The 16,841-nt window shown below is 37.4% G+C and overlaps 1 protein-coding gene across 1 annotated transcript in view; it reads right to left on the bottom strand.

Moving 5' to 3' along the window:
• Nucleotides 1-11,369: 11,369 nt before the first annotated feature.
• LOC581645 (OTU domain-containing protein 7B) overlaps nt 11,370-16,841 on the bottom strand; it is a 30,974-nt gene continuing 25,502 nt past the window's right edge. Inside the window, exons 9-10 of the mRNA XM_003729566.3 lie at nt 14,179-14,483; nt 11,370-13,391 (exon numbers count right to left, since the gene is read on the bottom strand). Coding sequence (XP_003729614.2) covers nt 12,441-13,391; nt 14,179-14,483 — 1,256 coding nt within the window. The 3' untranslated portion in view covers nt 11,370-12,440. The remainder of the gene's footprint in view (nt 13,392-14,178; nt 14,484-16,841) is intronic.

The following is a 16,841-nucleotide window of genomic DNA, read 5'->3' as shown; positions in this document are numbered from 1 at the left end:
CATTGTTCCATAGTTTTTCATATTTAAAAAAATTCATAACTTCCTTATTAGTTATCCAATTTTACTCATTTTTTTGCTCTGCTTCTCTTGTTTTTCTCCATTTATTGAAAGCGAATTATTTTGAAGTGGATTTAGCCTTTAAGTTATATACCACATTCAAGCTTTTCGTAAATATACAATATTGCACGGTATATTTTCAAATAAGTAAGGAAGTTAGATTTTCAAGATTTTTAGCTAAATAAGATTAGATGTATAAGATTTATTAGGACTTATGGACCAGGCACCCAGAAACTATACAATTTTAGCCAATGAAAATTTTCAAGATTTTCGTTTGTCCATGACATTGGAATCTTAAAACCTCAGGATAAAACTAGTATTTAGACTAAAAGACTACAAGCCTAGCTACTGCTCGGAGAGGGGGGGGGCACTTTACAATTGTGTCTTGTTGGGAGACAGGGGGCTTGAACACTCTCGGGCCTTGAAGGTTTTCGCGTCATGTAGCGTACAAAGGGGTAATGCAATATCAATATGATTTACTGTTTGAGTTCTATAATATTTGAAATAATTCTTAGTGTTTATATATTACGTACGCTTAAATATATATTTACATAACTATACGTTTTTTTTAACGCTGATTGGAAATTAATAATTGATGATGGGGGGGGGGGGTGGATAGTAGTATCTTTATTTGTACATTTTTTTTTCTTCTTTATACTTCTGTTCTTTGTTTGTTTTTAATATTTGAATGTTAAGATATGTGTAATAATAATAATAACAATAATAATAATAATAATAATAATAATATGGGCCTTGCCCCCCCCCCCCCGACAAAAAAAGAGAGAGAGATGAAGGAAAATAAGGAATAGAGGAGAGAAAGAAAAGAAAGAAGAAAAAGAAGATGAAGGGGTAAAAAAAGGGGGGATCGGGGGAGGGGGAAAAGGCCTTGCCTCCCCTCCTCCCTCAGCAAAAAAAAAGAGAGAGGGAGAGAAAGGGAGAGAGAGAAGGAAGGTCGGGGAAGGGAAAGAGGAGAGAAAGTGAAATAAAATAAAGAGGAAGAAGAAAAGAAAAGGGGGAAAATATATGCTTTTGCGCTCCTCTCGCCCCCCCCCCCCCCCCAACGAGACCAAGCGCCAGATACGCCACTGGACACTACTGGCGTACTCCCCCAAACAAGAATAAAACGAGGTTGATTTCTAATTCGATTTCAGTGTTTTACAAATGTTGTAAAATAACATAGTTTTTTAGTAAATGTTTTATGAGTTTGTTGGAAAATTCCCAAAGTAACAGTCAGGCGAGAAGTATGCTTATTTAGAGGTCTACATGTCAAGGCTCACGGAACGGCGGGGCTCGGGGGCATGGGCCCCCCACTATTTTGAAAAAGTATATTCAAGAGAAGAAGGGAAAAAAGAGAGAAAAATCAATTGTGACCTGCCAGTGTCATAATGAGGTCTCAAAATATGATAAACTGACCGTAGCTAAATGCCTAAAACCCCTGACTTTCCGGAGGCTCCACCCCTTGATCCCACCAAGGGCCCTAAGGCGTACTCCTGAATACTTATCTGACCGTTATAAAATGCCTAAAAATCCCTGAGATTCCGGGGTATTAAAATATGTTCATCTGAACGTTAATGAATGCCCCGATAGCCCCTGAGTTTCTTGGGGCTCAGCCCCTGGACTTTACGCCAATTTATGTTCCGCGAGCCTTGACGTGCAGACCTCTAAATAAGCATATTTCTCGCCTGACTGTAACTTTGGGAATTCGTCATTTTCCAACAAACTCATAAAACAGTATAATTTACTAAAAAATTATATCATTTAACAACATTTGTAAATCACTGAAATCGAATTAGAAATGAACCATTTAAGGGGAGGCTGCCCCCTTCCAATTAGTACGCCAGTGGCGTATTTGGCGCTTGGTCTCGTTTGGGGGAGGCAAGATGAGCGCAAAAGCATTATATCTTTTCCCTCTTTCCTTTTTTTTCTTCCTTTCTTTCTTTCTTTCTTTCTTTCTATTTCTTTTTAATATACTTTTTCAAAATAGTGGGGAGGGGGGAAATCTAAGTCTCCCGAGCCCCGCCGTTCCGCGGGCCTGGACATGAAGGCCTCTGTTAAAATAAGCATATTTCTCGCCTGACTGTATTTTGGGGAAATTAGTCATTTTCCAACAAACTCATAAAGTATAATTTACTAAAAATTATGTCATTTCACAACATTTGTAAATCACTGAAATCGAATTAGAAATAAACCTAGTTTTATTCTTGTTTGGGGGAGTACGCCAGTAGTGTCCAGTGGTGTATCTGGCGGTGGTCCTATTGGGGGGGGGGGGGGGGGGGGCGAGAGGAGCGCAAAAGCATATCTTTCCCCCTTTTCTTTTCTTCTTACTCTTTATTTTCTTTCCCGTTCTCTCCTCTTTCCCATTCCCTCCCACCCTTCTCTCTCTCTCTCTCTCTCTCTCTCGCTTTTGCTGAGGGGGTAGGGGGAGGCAAGGGCCTTTCACCCCCGATTCACACCTTGTTGGCGGGAAAAATCGCAACTGATCTCCCCTACCTTTCTTCTTCCACTATTTTTTCTCTTTCCCTTCCCCTTCCCTTCCTTCTCTCTCTTTAAAGTTTGCTGGGGGGGGGGGGGGGGCAGTGGCCTTTCACGCCTACCCGAACCACATGTTGTTGGCTGGATTAATTGCATCTGACCCCCTCCCTTTCTTTTCTTCTTTCCCCTTTTTGTTCCCTTTTAGCTCTCCTCTTTCCTTTTCCCTTCCTACTCTTTTTTGTTGTCCCCCCCCCAAAGGATCAACAAATTGTTTGCGAGAAATTCGTTACTGATATTCCCCTTCATTACCTTTCTTATTCCTTTCCCCCTTCCTTTGTCTCCTCTTCTCCTTTTTTTTTTATTTCCCTTTCCTTCCTTAATTTGGGAAAGAGGTGGGGGGGGGCAACAGCCTCAGAGGCAAGGCCCTCAGTCGCCCCTTCCCGCCCAACCGATCTCTTTTGCCCCCTTTTCTTTTTTTCATCCTCTTCTTTCTTTCCATTCTCTCCTCTTTCCCCCTTCCCTTCTGTTCCTTCTCTCTCTAGCTCTCTCTCTCTCTCTGTGGCGGGGGAGGGGGAGACCCCTTCGGCCCTCCCCCTGGATCCGTGCCTGGCCGTAAGTGTGTCCCCCATCCAATATGTACTGACCTGAGCAGTTTTGTAACAGCGAGCAGGCCCCGTACGCACAGAGCTGAGCAGCTTTGTAACAGCGGACTTGATTGGTTGCCTTAAAAACCAATTTACGAGCATACTGCGCATCCGTTTGGAAAAGGGCACACGTGTGCTAACAAACTAGCAGGCGTGTGCTATCGCACCTTGCACTGTTGAGGTCTTAAAGTGTAACATGGTCTTAAAGTGTAACACGGTGCCTAAGTTCCTGAAAAATTAGTCGATGCGCACAGCGCCTTGGCATAATACATCTAGCTGAGTGTTTGCTGTTCACTCGAGCTAACCAGCTGGCCGCAGCAATGTCTCGCCGAATTAACTAACTAATCAATATATTCAGGGGGGGGGGGAAGACACTTTCTGGGGGGGGGGGGAGGGCACATACAAACGGAAATCTCAAAGCAAAAATATAAAATTGTTTACATTGTGGTCACAATAATGAGGGATGATTTCAATATTTGTTTCTCAGACTCTTTTAACTGAACATGCATGGTCCAATTAGCTACTGTTTAAGCATCATGTTACTTTGCACAATCTGAATATTCACTTACATGACATGGAAGCAATTGTTTCAAGATAAGTGAGGTCGCTGTGCGAAAAATTACAGCTTGGGATTTTAATCACGATGATGAAAGACTGAAAAGTATATAACACACTTATATCAACTATAAATGCGATCTAGCGTAGACACAAGCTTGGGGGGGGGGGGGGTTAAAGAAAAAGAGTTGCTCTTAGTCGCTTAAAAAATAGGGGCACATGTTATGGATAAATGAAAATGGAGCACTCAGATGGAAAAAGGACATTTATTTGAAAAGAAAAGGAACATGTGTCTAAGTAAAAGGGGCAGTAATCAGTGGTGAAAACGGGGCATTTCTCGCACCTGAAAAGGGGCACTCACCAGAGATTTTTAAAAGGGGCACTAATGATAATGAAAAATAGGCATTTGTCGCAATAAGGGGAATCTATAAGATTTTGATAGGGGCATTTATCAAAGATGAAAAGGGGTATTTATGAAAAGGAGAGGGGCCGTATAAAAAAGGGAAAAGGGGCACCCATTAGGAGGGAAAGGGTACTTACAAGAAAGGAAAAGGAGGCATGTGTCAAAGAGGAATTTATGAGAAAGGGAAGGGGCTCTTATTAAAAAGGGGAAAGTGGCACATATCAAAAAGTAAAAGGGCACTTATTAGAGGGGACGCGTGTCAAGGTAAACAATAAAAAGGGCTATTATCAGATATCATAAGGGGCACTTATGAACTTGTGACAAACATACAATCCAGATGAAATACGCCATAGGATGAAATCATTTCTTCACAGTATACGAGTAAGGAAAGAAAAATATAAGAAACCAAGATTACTTTTAAAATTAGAGAAAAAAATAAGAAAAAGATAAAGGAAAGAAGGGAAAAAAAGGTAGCCAGGCCTATAAAAAAAACAAGAGGTTGACTAGAAGTGAAGACATGGTATCAATATTATCTTGCTCCTTTCCCTTCTTCTTTCGTCTTCTTTTCATTTCAATTTTCGTTCAATTTATTTCTATCTTTGGTTTCTTTTTCCTATATTCTATTCATTTATTATTTATATTTATTTTCTTTTTTTACTTTTTCTTTTTTCTTTCTTATCCCATTTTCTTTCTTCCTTTCCTTCCTTCTGCTTCTTCAATTTCTTTTTCATTTGTTTTCTTTTCTTTGCGGCTTACTTTCCGGCATATTTTCATCATCAAGAGAAGTTAAATGTGCTAGATAGATGTAATCAGAAACAATGATATCTCCAAATTCTAATGGCAACTGGTATTGCTATTAGACTGAAGTCACTTGATGAAACACGCCAGAATTACGTAGTAGGTAGGTGATGGCTTTGTCCCCCCATAACGAATGGCGATTAACACGGCCTGCTGTGCATGTAGCGCAGTCGGAGCGCAGTATATAAATGCTTCGCGGTAATGACAATCTTCGGCCTTTTCCACTTGAATCTCTCCCCCTCTCTCTCTCTCTCTCTCTCTCTTTATGGGATAAAAGAAAGCTTACGAAGCTACTCATGTAAGGCATAATCTTTCCTATCGGTCTGTATTAAGCTTTAAATGTTGAATTGGTACACTTTAGTCGAACAATTGCAGCAACTAGCTAGTTAGCTGGAACGAAAGCGAGCAGTATACTGCTGTTTGCATGCATGATAACTACAGCTAGCTGTACGTAAGCGCCGCGCGCACGCAGCGACTCTTTTTTCAGGAGCTAGGGGGTCGTGTTACACTTTAAGACCATGTTACACTTTAAGACCTCAACAGACGTGTGCTATCGCACCTTGCACACGTCTGCTAAATAACAGTCGGTGATTGGTCAATTAGCAGACGTCTGCCTGTTATTTAGCAGACGTGTGCCGCGTTCCATACGTCTGGGGCACGTGAATAAAGTCACCAACGGCTTTCCATAGTGTGCTTGCTTGCGCACGCGCGCGTGAACTCACAAGCTTCAATTCGCTTCAATCCATTATTTTTCATCATTTTGCTTTATCATCATGACTGTATAGTATTTTCTATGTAATTTCATGAATAATAATCCAATGTTTGTTTTATTAAGTTCTGAAACTATGGCTTGTTATTATAGCAAGACGAAATGAAACTCAAAATATCTTCTGTTTTTAATTAAAAAATGGTAGGCTTAATATGGATATTGCTTTTTTTTCATAATCATATTATGTAATTCCTATGCATTGTATTTATTCGGTCTACACTTGTCTTATCAACATCCCTCACTGCATCCGTATCTTCTCTCTCTTCCCCTCTCTTTCTTTCTCTTTCTCTCTCTGTCTCACAGTTTGTCTCTGTCTCTCTCTTTTCCTTTCACCGACGATTCCATTCCTCCCTCCTTCGAATTCTCTTTGGTCATCTCTCTCCAAACTTTAAGCCTTCCTTTCTTCGACCTTTCTATTGAATTGTCCCTCTTTATATGATGAATATTACTTTCTTATTTCTATCAACCTTTCTCTTTTTGTCTTTTTCTCGTGGGTTTCTTCTTACTTTTCTCTCATAACCTGACTTCCAGACTCTTCCTTTTCTTGAAAATATGTTTCATCGAGACTTCATTGAAAATGTAAATTTTAACATCTGTACCAGCTTTTTGATTAATTGAGCCTCGTCAATGCCATGTTGAAATAGTGAACTAATAAATGATACAGCGACGTCGTCAACTATAAAGGCCTTTTTTTTGCATTTAACATGGCATATTGACCTTCAATAGCGGAATTTGTTTGTGCTTAATTAATACACATCACGAGGCCTTCATTATAATTTTCTTGCGCTTCCTGAGAAAGCCTTTGTCACCACTTTTTTCATCAGTTTATAATCACTGACTTATCCTAGTCATATTATAATTAAATTCGCCTGTCAACAATAATGGTACTGGAGGTGTTCAGGCCATGAAATAGATTATGTTAATGATATGTGTATGTCGTGCATGATGTATTGCACATCCTCATCTCATTTCTTTTAGTTACCAATGCTGAAAAATAATGGTTTCATTTCGGCAGGTTTGTAGTCTAGTTACTTTTTTTTGTCATTTGGGGTAGCTTTAATTAAAACAGTCATTAATATTATTCGTGTACGATTGTGGATCAAGTAAAAGAATTAAATACTAGGATAAACTCAATCCGGAAAAATGTCTTCTGCTATAGAAATAGACTGAACTACTTTACTTATAATACTGTTGTGTGCTGAAAGTGTTTAGTGTCATGTATAATGACGTAACAAGCGGCAGTCTTCGCTATAGAAATAGACTTCAAGGACCACTCTAACCCAACTAACATAGCCTTTCAAAACATGAAAACACCACTACTTATTAATATTCCAGCCTCTGATTTTTCAGAAAATCTCTATATTGACCCCCAAATGATAATAACCATCCATTTTTCACAGATCTCACGCCTGCTGGGCTACGCCCCTCGAAAAAAGGTAATACTGTCACGTGGCTTGATGACGCATTTGACGTCACTGTGGGAATGTCCTTGTATTTGTCCTACAACTAAAAATCTTACAATCTCATTGTAATTCATAATTAGGAATGAAGAAATGGCCAGAAACGTTCTGGGGTTATCAAGTGCATATTATTTTTCGGATAAATGTCTCCTTTTTTCAATTAGTATCAAAGTTTGCCTATTTAAAGACATTTTAATGCCTTAATCACACTCACATTCTCATAATGGAAGACTGAAAAGACCTTTGATAAGTAAAATAATTATATCATCTATAAATGCGAGCGAGCAAAGCGGACTAGCTTTGGAGGAAATTGCTCTTAGTCGCCTGAAATTAGGGGCGCATTTAATGATGAAAGGAAAAGGGGACATTTATCGAAAGGGATAAGACACCTATTAGTTAAAAAAGAAGCATGTGTCAACAGTGAGTACAAGGGGTAATTATCAGAGGTGAAAACGGGGCACTTCTTACACCTACATAAAGAGGCACTCACCACGTATGCAAAAAGGCACTTATAAGAATGATAAATGGGCATTTGTCTACGGAAAAGGGGCACCAATCAGATTTTGACAGGGGCATTTATTAAAAAGGTATCAAGTTTTATCAACTAAAGCTTGGGTGTTTTACCCCTCCCCAAAAACAATTCTGGATATGCCAATTGTCCTCCTTTTGACACATTTAATTCTTTTGTCTTTTCTTGTTGTTGTTGTTTACTATATTCAAAAGGTAAAGAATGTATAATTGAGCAAAAATAAAAGTAAGAAGAGACTGCTGCTCCAACAGAATACATAATTATTGTAAACATACAGAAGTGCATCGTTTCACAAAATAAAACATTAGAGTAAGATCAATCTTGGCGGGAGTTTCACAAAAACCACTAAGATGCATACCGTAATAGTACCCATTCAACTAAGTAATATCTAGGTCGTAGCCCAGTTCTCGTCTCAACAAGACATAGGAACTGTTCTCAGTGTAATGTCATGATCTACAAATGATAAATTCCAATAAATTACCACTCTTTTGTGAGAGTGACAGCCCTGGATCTGATTCTGTTCTTAAATCCTGTTCAAAAGGCCCATAAAATTGAAGCATGGTATCCAAAATATTGACAAGAATATTTTGTTCCAAGCAAAATAAAGCAATTCTTCATGAAAATGAATCAACATAAAGATCACATTGGACACTAAATTAAAGGAAATGTACACATCTTGATAGCTTTGTAGGAAATAAGGCTATGATTTCTTTATTCTAAAAGCAAATATATAATATTACAATTACTTCAGCAAAATATAATTTCTTTCCCAAGGTAACACTTTTCCTCCCTCAACAAGTATATACAAATATCTCTGTTTGACCTTTGACATAAGAAATAAGCAGTCATGTTGATTATGTGCAGAATACAAGCTTGCTCCTCTGCTCAGTACACATATGCATGAATATTGTTATTATAAACGCAGGAAACTTGGAGAACACATTTCATATGAACAAAAAATTAATTTACATAAATTTGTATTTCAAGGAAGCTAAAAAAGGCAGGCAGAAAAAATATACACAATAATTTATACAAATTTGAGTTTGTTTAAGGCATACATGGACACTGTACTATAATCAGCCATATGTCTATAGAAACAAATTAAGAAATAGAGTTAAACCACGGACTTATCTTAGTAGGTCCATGGTTAAATTAGTTTAATAAAAGAGTGGACCTTATTTGATAAATGAACATGAACAGGAAAATTTCTTTGAGTGTGACGTGACCAAAGACTATAATAACAATAATAGTGGGTTCGTGTGTAACGCTCATGTCAGTCAGACTTGACCCTCCTGGCGCTCCCCTGCAATTAATGTACTTATAACCTATATTTTCATTTTAATATGCACAACATACTTTACTTTTCCATTTCAGTATTTATTTGATTGAGCAAATTCACATACGTTTGTCTTTAAAAAGTTTCAATATGAATAAGATACATGTAATTAGATCAAAGAGTTGTAAATCTTAACCAGACATCACGCATAAGATAGAAGTTTCTACAACGAATAGAAGTTTTTACAAGGAATACAAGTAAATGAGATGTAAGGTAAAATCAATAAAAGTACATTTGTTTGTATATGTGGCTATATGATTACAAAAACATCAATTATACATCTTTCTTAGTCTTTTTGCTACTTGGGAAGGGAAGATATGAAGAGTTCATGGACATAGCAAATATCAATGTTAAAAAAAATATTTACGATTTCGATTTTCTTTTAAATACATTTTGTTCTCACTCAGTATTTTTGAACATATATGTATTTCCAACACAATGATAATCTTTTCAATGCAATTTGTGATTCATCAATATAGATCTGGCCACTTTATAAAAATCAGATTGTGACCACTCAGTGAATAACACTTGAGAGGACTATCGGTAGCTTGATACCAATGTGCCTGGGGACATAGCCCCCAATATCCACGTCTGGACCTCCCCCCCCCCCCCCCCCCTATGAAATTTCTACTGGGGCTCAGGCCCACAGACTCTAAACAAATATTACCTAAGTTCTGTTTCTGATCAAAGAATGTGAAAAAACAACATAACCAGGGCTGCCAACCTTGTACGACCAAAAAAAGGAACCATGGTGGCAAAGAAAAGGAATTTCAAGCACAAAAAAAAGGAACTCATTGAAACGAAACTAACAAACACGTGTGACACACTTACAATGCATACCTGCCAACCTGAGACAAGAGAAATTAGGAGTAAATTTTTCTGGATGGACTACGAGGTCGCGAACCACCGAAGGATTGGGGTAGTAGCCCGTAGATTGGGAGGGGGGGGGGGGTACACAGGACTTTAGGGTCTATTTTTTTTTTCCATGTCGCTGTGTATATCTTCTATGAGCGCGAGCGCGGATGTCGGCGTGATCTGGTTATCAGTGCTGTGTTATGCTTTAGTCTTATACATACATACATACATATTGGTATTTATTGAGCGCCTTTACATGAACATGCTCAAGGCGCTTTACATTTCAAAATACAAACATAATAGTTATATACTCTTCAAGTGCATTACACTCTAAAAAAAAAAAAAAAAAAAAAAATTAAATTAAAAAAAAATCGAAGTTTTGAGGCATGCACTCGGAGTTCGGAGTTGGTATTAAAAAATGCGGAGGAACTCCGCCTAAATCGGGGTGGTTGGCAGGTATGACAATGCAGTCTTTTTCCATGTTAGGACCTATAGTTTATTTACAAGGAGTTATTTTTTTGTTCTTATTTTGGTATTATCGGCATTTCATTCTTTTTGAGAATATTTTTCTGTTCCAATATGTTTTAACCTTAATTTTCTATTGACTTTGTAATCAAAATAACATTTTAGGGCAGTTGTTTGACATGAGGTGTGTGTAAGAAGAAAAACAAAAAACAAAAAAACAAAACAACAATTATCTAAAAAACGTATTTTGTGAAAGAAAAAACAAACATAATTTGTCTGAAAAAGCAGAATAATTCCGGGACTACGGAATGGTTGGCAGCTATGCATGACTATTAGATGGAAGAAGACTTGTGACATTTTGACATTCTTTTAAAAATAAAGTGACTAAATGCATTAATTTCTTTCTCTGCTTCTTGCATATGAAATGTGAACCTATATGCACACTGTAGGAATGGGTAGGAATGCAATAACTTTGAAAGAAATCCTATAAATACATCATTTTAGAATATGATTGGATTTGCATTAGAATATGGGGATTTCAATCAGATTCGCTGCTAGAATTTTGCTGTATTTTGAATTCATCATTTTAAATGATTCGCTGCATTGTTCATTTGTACATAAGATAATTGAATACAATCATACAGTGTATTTGATTCAAGGCAAATTGAAAATTTGAAATACATGTATAAGCTTAAATATAGTTTTCATATTTACATTGCATATCTTTCAATGAAAAAAATATATAATCATAGAGCAATTACTGCAATACAACATCTTAATATCTTTGCATCTTAATAGTACTGTTTTTAGATATAATCAATATTTTACAAATGATCTTTCTCATCCAAAAAAAAATTGTTTAACAATAAAAAAATTACATTGTATTTTGGATTGGTGGCTCCTATCACAATTGTGTTTGCATAAATCACAAGACATGCATACGCATCATCATAATTTTGTGTTACGATTCAAATGGGTCAGAGTATTTTCTTTTAATCAAGCCATATTTCATGTTAAAATGTTTCACAAAGAGTGCCACAGATTGATGTGATAACAAGAATTCTGAACTCTGAGAACAGCCTGATGATGTACTTATATATATATATATATATATATATATATATATAAAAGTGCGAGAATTCTCAACTCTGACATGACAACGGGTGTTCCAGAATATGTATACATGTAGTTGTATATATTTTACTTCACACATTATTAAAACCATTGATATAAATATATTTTCTTGTTTACACTTTGATCCAGATATATCCAGGCAGTATGCATCATGGCAGCTAGCAAGGTAAAAGTTGTTTAAATTGTTCATTATTTCTTTCTGAAAAAGAAACTTTTGATTTTGAATTTTTAAAAAAAATGCCAAGTCCGAACATGAATGAAAACAAAAATATTTAAACAAATTGGAATATTAGAAAATAGTTCTAGAAAAGCCTTTTCAGTGATTTCCTCAAGAACACAGATCATACTTATGGAAAGAAAAAGGAATGAAAGCAAGGAATTTCATATACTGCATAAGTAATGAATATTGATTCACTGAGTTTGAACGTATTTCATATTATTTCCTGTATGCTTAGTTTCACTCCGAATGAGACTGTAACTACAGTTCACACTTATTCAGTTATATCGTAAAAACGCAAATGTTTGGCTTGACAGTTTTATACAGATAATGGAAATATAGATTGACTGAATTAAAACAAAAGTCATGGTAAATTTTTAAAGATACCTTGTAAAAAGTTTGCTTAGCTATACTCTAAGACAGAAAGTATCCACTTCTTCTCCTCACTCTGGAAGCTTGGGAAATTTTATAAAATAATGAAGACCACAAAACCCAATTTCTTTTCATCTCTCCCCATACTGAACAAAAGAGATTAAACATGGCACTCTTATGAGAAAACAGCTGCACTTTATGTCAAGAAAGCCGAGAGATGCTAGAATCAAAAGTTCACTACCAGGTATGACCGACATTCTGGACTCTGATGATATGGGGATAAATGAGCAAATCCTATTTAAAGTATAGAACAGGGATCCACAATCAAGTGCCTCATTTGCTTCCTATTACAGATACCTGGTAAGGGTTTTACTCTACCGCATAGCAGGTTTCTTCTTTCGCATTATTGAATCATAACAATGGGAGCACAGATAATCAGTCTTTTCTGAGCCAAAGTACTTACAGCCGTACGTACGGCACTGTCTGGTAGCCTCTTCTACGCCTGTCAGAGGTACACGTCTTCCCCTCACGTGAGTAGCGTAGGGGTTAGCGTTGGAGCGGATTTCTTGATTTCTGTCGTCGATGTGGAGTCTCTGGATGGGTACTGTTCTTTGGAACTGAGGCGATTGGGTCTGTGCTTGATAGCGCTGTGCAGCATGTACTGGCTGCGGGCTGTAGGTCCCTCCTTGTCGCTTGGCCGTGGGATTGTAGGACGTACTACTAGTGACGCGCTCCATGGCAGGACTGCCTGGGTTACTACCCGTTGCATTGACGTACTGCACACCTCTACCATTATCAGGATAATCATGATTGACCCTGGAAGACATAGGCCCGTTAACACGGGCACGCGGAAGAGAAGCAAAGTTATAGGCAGCCTCATTAGTTCTTTCGTCATCATCAACATAGACCTCTGGAGGGCGCTGCTCTCTCTGGACCCTGTGCTGCTGTCTGCTGCGATTCTCGGCAGCGATCATCCTCTTCAAGGTCACCTCCTCCTGGAAGCGATCCTTGGCTACCTCCATGTAATTCCTGATCATCTCTTCATGACCCTGTAACCTGATATCGTCCATCTTTGCTGCTACCACGACTGAACGATCGGCAACATCCTGAATGCTCACGTGGGGTGGGTGTCTCTCCACCTGGCTCTTCTCCTCGATGATGTGAAACTGCTCATGCCCATCTTTGCGGGACGATCCTTTCTTGCCCTTATCAAGTCCTGCAAAGTGCTTCAGCTTCTTACCAAATGACCTAGACTTCTCTTTCTCCTTGCCCCCACTTCTGTCACTTTTCTCGGATCCACTTGAGTTGCTTCTTGTTACCTCAACCTGTGAATCAAGAGAAAATATTATTCCATTGATAGAGATTACAAATAATTTGTGCAATACCTACCGGTATGTGCTCTCAAAAGGCCATAATACGGCATCAAACTATAACCAGATCATAATGAAGTTAAAAAATAAAAGAAATCTTTCCCAAATTTATATTTTGATTTATTCAGAGAGAATGAAAATGTGGTTTCTTCATCATTGTGAAGATCTGCAGAATAAAACCTAGCTGGAATGCTCTCCTGTGAGTGGAGAATGTGCTATACTTTGTTTTACCAGACTTTAATACTACATCTGTACAGCACTTAGGAGTATGAAGCATTACAAATATAAATCCGGAATATTATACATATTATGATGTCTGGAATATCAGTGATTGACAGCTTTCATGCTGTTTTTCTTACATTTTTCTGATGGAAAAATATGATACCTGAAAATATGAAGGATGGAAGATATGAAGATATGATGGATATGATGGATATGAAGATATCAAGTAGTTTCATAAAGCTGTTCGTAAAGTTACGCATGACTTTATGAACGTCTTGAATATGAAGTGCCAGATAGGATGCCCAAAGTGTGACTATATATTTCCAATAACCTCAATTAAATTATGGCAAAAAATATATTTTGCATTAAAAATGTTTGTTATAATAAGAATGTTAATCTACATCTGCACAGTTGAACATCAGTTAAAAATGATTGAGCATCCCATTTGGCTTTTCACATTTAAGTCATGCGTAACTTTACGAACTGTTTTTATGAAACACGCCCCAGGAGTTTAACCCACCTTGACAGTTTTCATGCCATTTTCCTTGGGTGGTAGCAGCTCCCACTCTTCCCCCTGCGTGGGTGATGAGCTCTCCTGGTGATGGACGTCCGGTATTTCCAACCTCACCAGCTCCAGGTACTTCTGCAGAAGTTTCAGCTTGTCCCCGGGACTGTAGAACAGTTTGCGGATCGCCGTGTCGCCACCGTCGGTGCCGTTCGTCTTGTCGACGTTGTGGTTCTCGTCCTTCCACTGCCAGCCGATACCGGGGTCAACGATGAAGTGCAGGGTTAGGAGGTGATGTTTGGAGTCTGTGATGGGGATGACTGATGAAAAAAATAAAATCTTTGAACGTTAAAGGCAATACAAAGTTTGGGGAAATTTTGAAACAGATACAGATTCTTTACAAATTTGAAATATTTGGATCCTCCTGTGAATGTATTATAAGCACTAAAAAGATGTAGCCCCTAAAATACTTCTGCTTTCGAGAAAAATTTAATATCAAAAGTTTATCGGTGCTCCTGGTAAATTTTGATAATTTTCAAATAGCGCCTACGGGTATACAATGATAATTGCGCTGTGAAAATCTCACAATATTTAGTTGTGATATATAATTTCCAAATGGGAATAGCCAATCGGATGATTTTAGTCAAGAAACATTGTTTTATAGCTAAATTAATATCTTGACCTTTAGAGGGAGCTATATAACGAAAAGAGTTTACTATTTACAATTACCTCACTTTAGACTCTATTTTAACTGCAACAGTGATCACTGAATATTGTAGGATCGCATGTTTCCAATATGTTCATTTGAACCAAATTCATGACCCCATACCAAAACTTTGTAATACCTTTGAAGACCCTATCCAATGAAAATACAAATTTAAACAATTATTTTCCCTTTAAGTTGCATTAAAGCAAATTAAAACCTAATTTTCCGTACACCCCCATTACAGGAACTGAGTAAGCTATTTCATTGATTACTTAATGAAATAAAGAACAGGATGTGCTTAATCCATGTGTAAAGCTTTAGGACAATCTGATTTTCCCTTCACAGACATTTCTATACAGTTTCTACGAGAGTGCTTAATTAGACTACAGACTTTTAATACCTTTTTAGCTACAATAACATTCTATTTGACTGGACATTCTTCTCTTTTTTAATTGAGTCAGGGACATCCGATTGTGATGAGTAATATATCATTTTAAAGCTGAGAATCTCCTCTTTCAGAATCAACCCTAAACTAAAAAGTCACCCATCCTCTCCAATCGGCGCTATAGTTCTCGTTAGAACTATAAGCTAAAAAAGATAACCAACAGTCTTTTTCAAGACTACACCAACAGTCCTTTTGAGGATCACACACCCTCAAGAAAGATTACAGAGAGTCCTTTTCAGGACTCCTCGATCCTCCCTCTCTCTCACATGGTGCATCCGCAAGCCTACTGTAGAAAAAGTCTTTTCTGGCTACTTACGGGTGGGTCACAAACGAGTTGTGTTTGCACATATTGCCAATAAAAGAACTTCTTTATCTGGTTTTTCTATAAAAAAAAATAGCTACAAACATATAACTTACAGAACTACTTTAATCATTTCACAACAAAATAAATACTGGTTAGTTTAGTTTAGTTTAAGAAGGCATAGTATAAATATAACATAATCACACACAGAAAACAGAAAATATGTACAAGTACATGTACATTGCGGTAGATTTGGTTAGTTATACATGAACAATAGATGAGAATCGACATGTTTGCTGGATCTACCGGTATGCAAGCAGACAACATACTGTACATACCATTTCGCATTGGCTGAATGCCAGTTTATTCATGGTACTTGCATATATCATAGTTGGTGTATAATGAAATGTAAATTGGGTACCTACAAATCACCTTATCCATATGCATATGGCCATGAAAAACCAAATTGCCTTTTTTATAGAATTGCAGCCTTTTTTTAATGCATTGGAGGAATTTGGAAAATGGCAGATTAATTTATGTAGGATTGTGTTCTGTATTCTATATGATACGATATATAGAAATTGCCTATTTTCCTTCACCCTTAAACCTGGATATTCCCCTGTGTGATGAATTGGATTGACTACCAGTATGCTCTTTCTTGCATCATGTTGAGAATGGCACCCATTTTGTCTGGCACAGTAGTATTGTAGAAACTATTGTATAACTTCCTTTGCAGATACTCATTTCTTATTGATTTATTTCACGCAGTTATCTTACATGTAAAAAGAACCACAAAAAACCCCCCCAAAATTTGTTGCTATTTTAAAATTATTATTGGTCTATCATGTTATACTCACCTCTTTAACGACCCCCCCCCCCCCCCCCCCCCCCGTCTATTCCTTCCCTTTCATCTTCCTCCATCTCTCCTTCACCCTCCCTTTGAATTTTTTTAAATACGGGTATTACCTTATAGAAAATTTGCGTTTCTCGATTTCATGGGAGACTGGTTATTCTTCCTTTTCTTTTTAGATTATAAAATTATTCTCGCGTTCTATGTATTTTTATCTATTCAGCTAATCTTAGACCATAAACTGAATGGTCATTCTGATTGTGCTGAACCTAACAGTACAATATACAATTTCCATAGACACTACCACTGCTTTCATTCTTGGCTGCTCAAAGGAGAGATTGAATCTTTAATGCCCTCTTTTGTTCACCACTTCAAA

Source organism: Strongylocentrotus purpuratus, unplaced genomic scaffold (genome assembly GCF_000002235.5).
Source record: "Strongylocentrotus purpuratus isolate Spur 01 unplaced genomic scaffold, Spur_5.0 spur5_scaffold_9, whole genome shotgun sequence".
NCBI classification, from domain to species: domain Eukaryota; kingdom Metazoa; phylum Echinodermata; class Echinoidea; order Camarodonta; family Strongylocentrotidae; genus Strongylocentrotus; species Strongylocentrotus purpuratus.
This window is presented reverse-complemented; position numbering and strand designations above follow the sequence as displayed.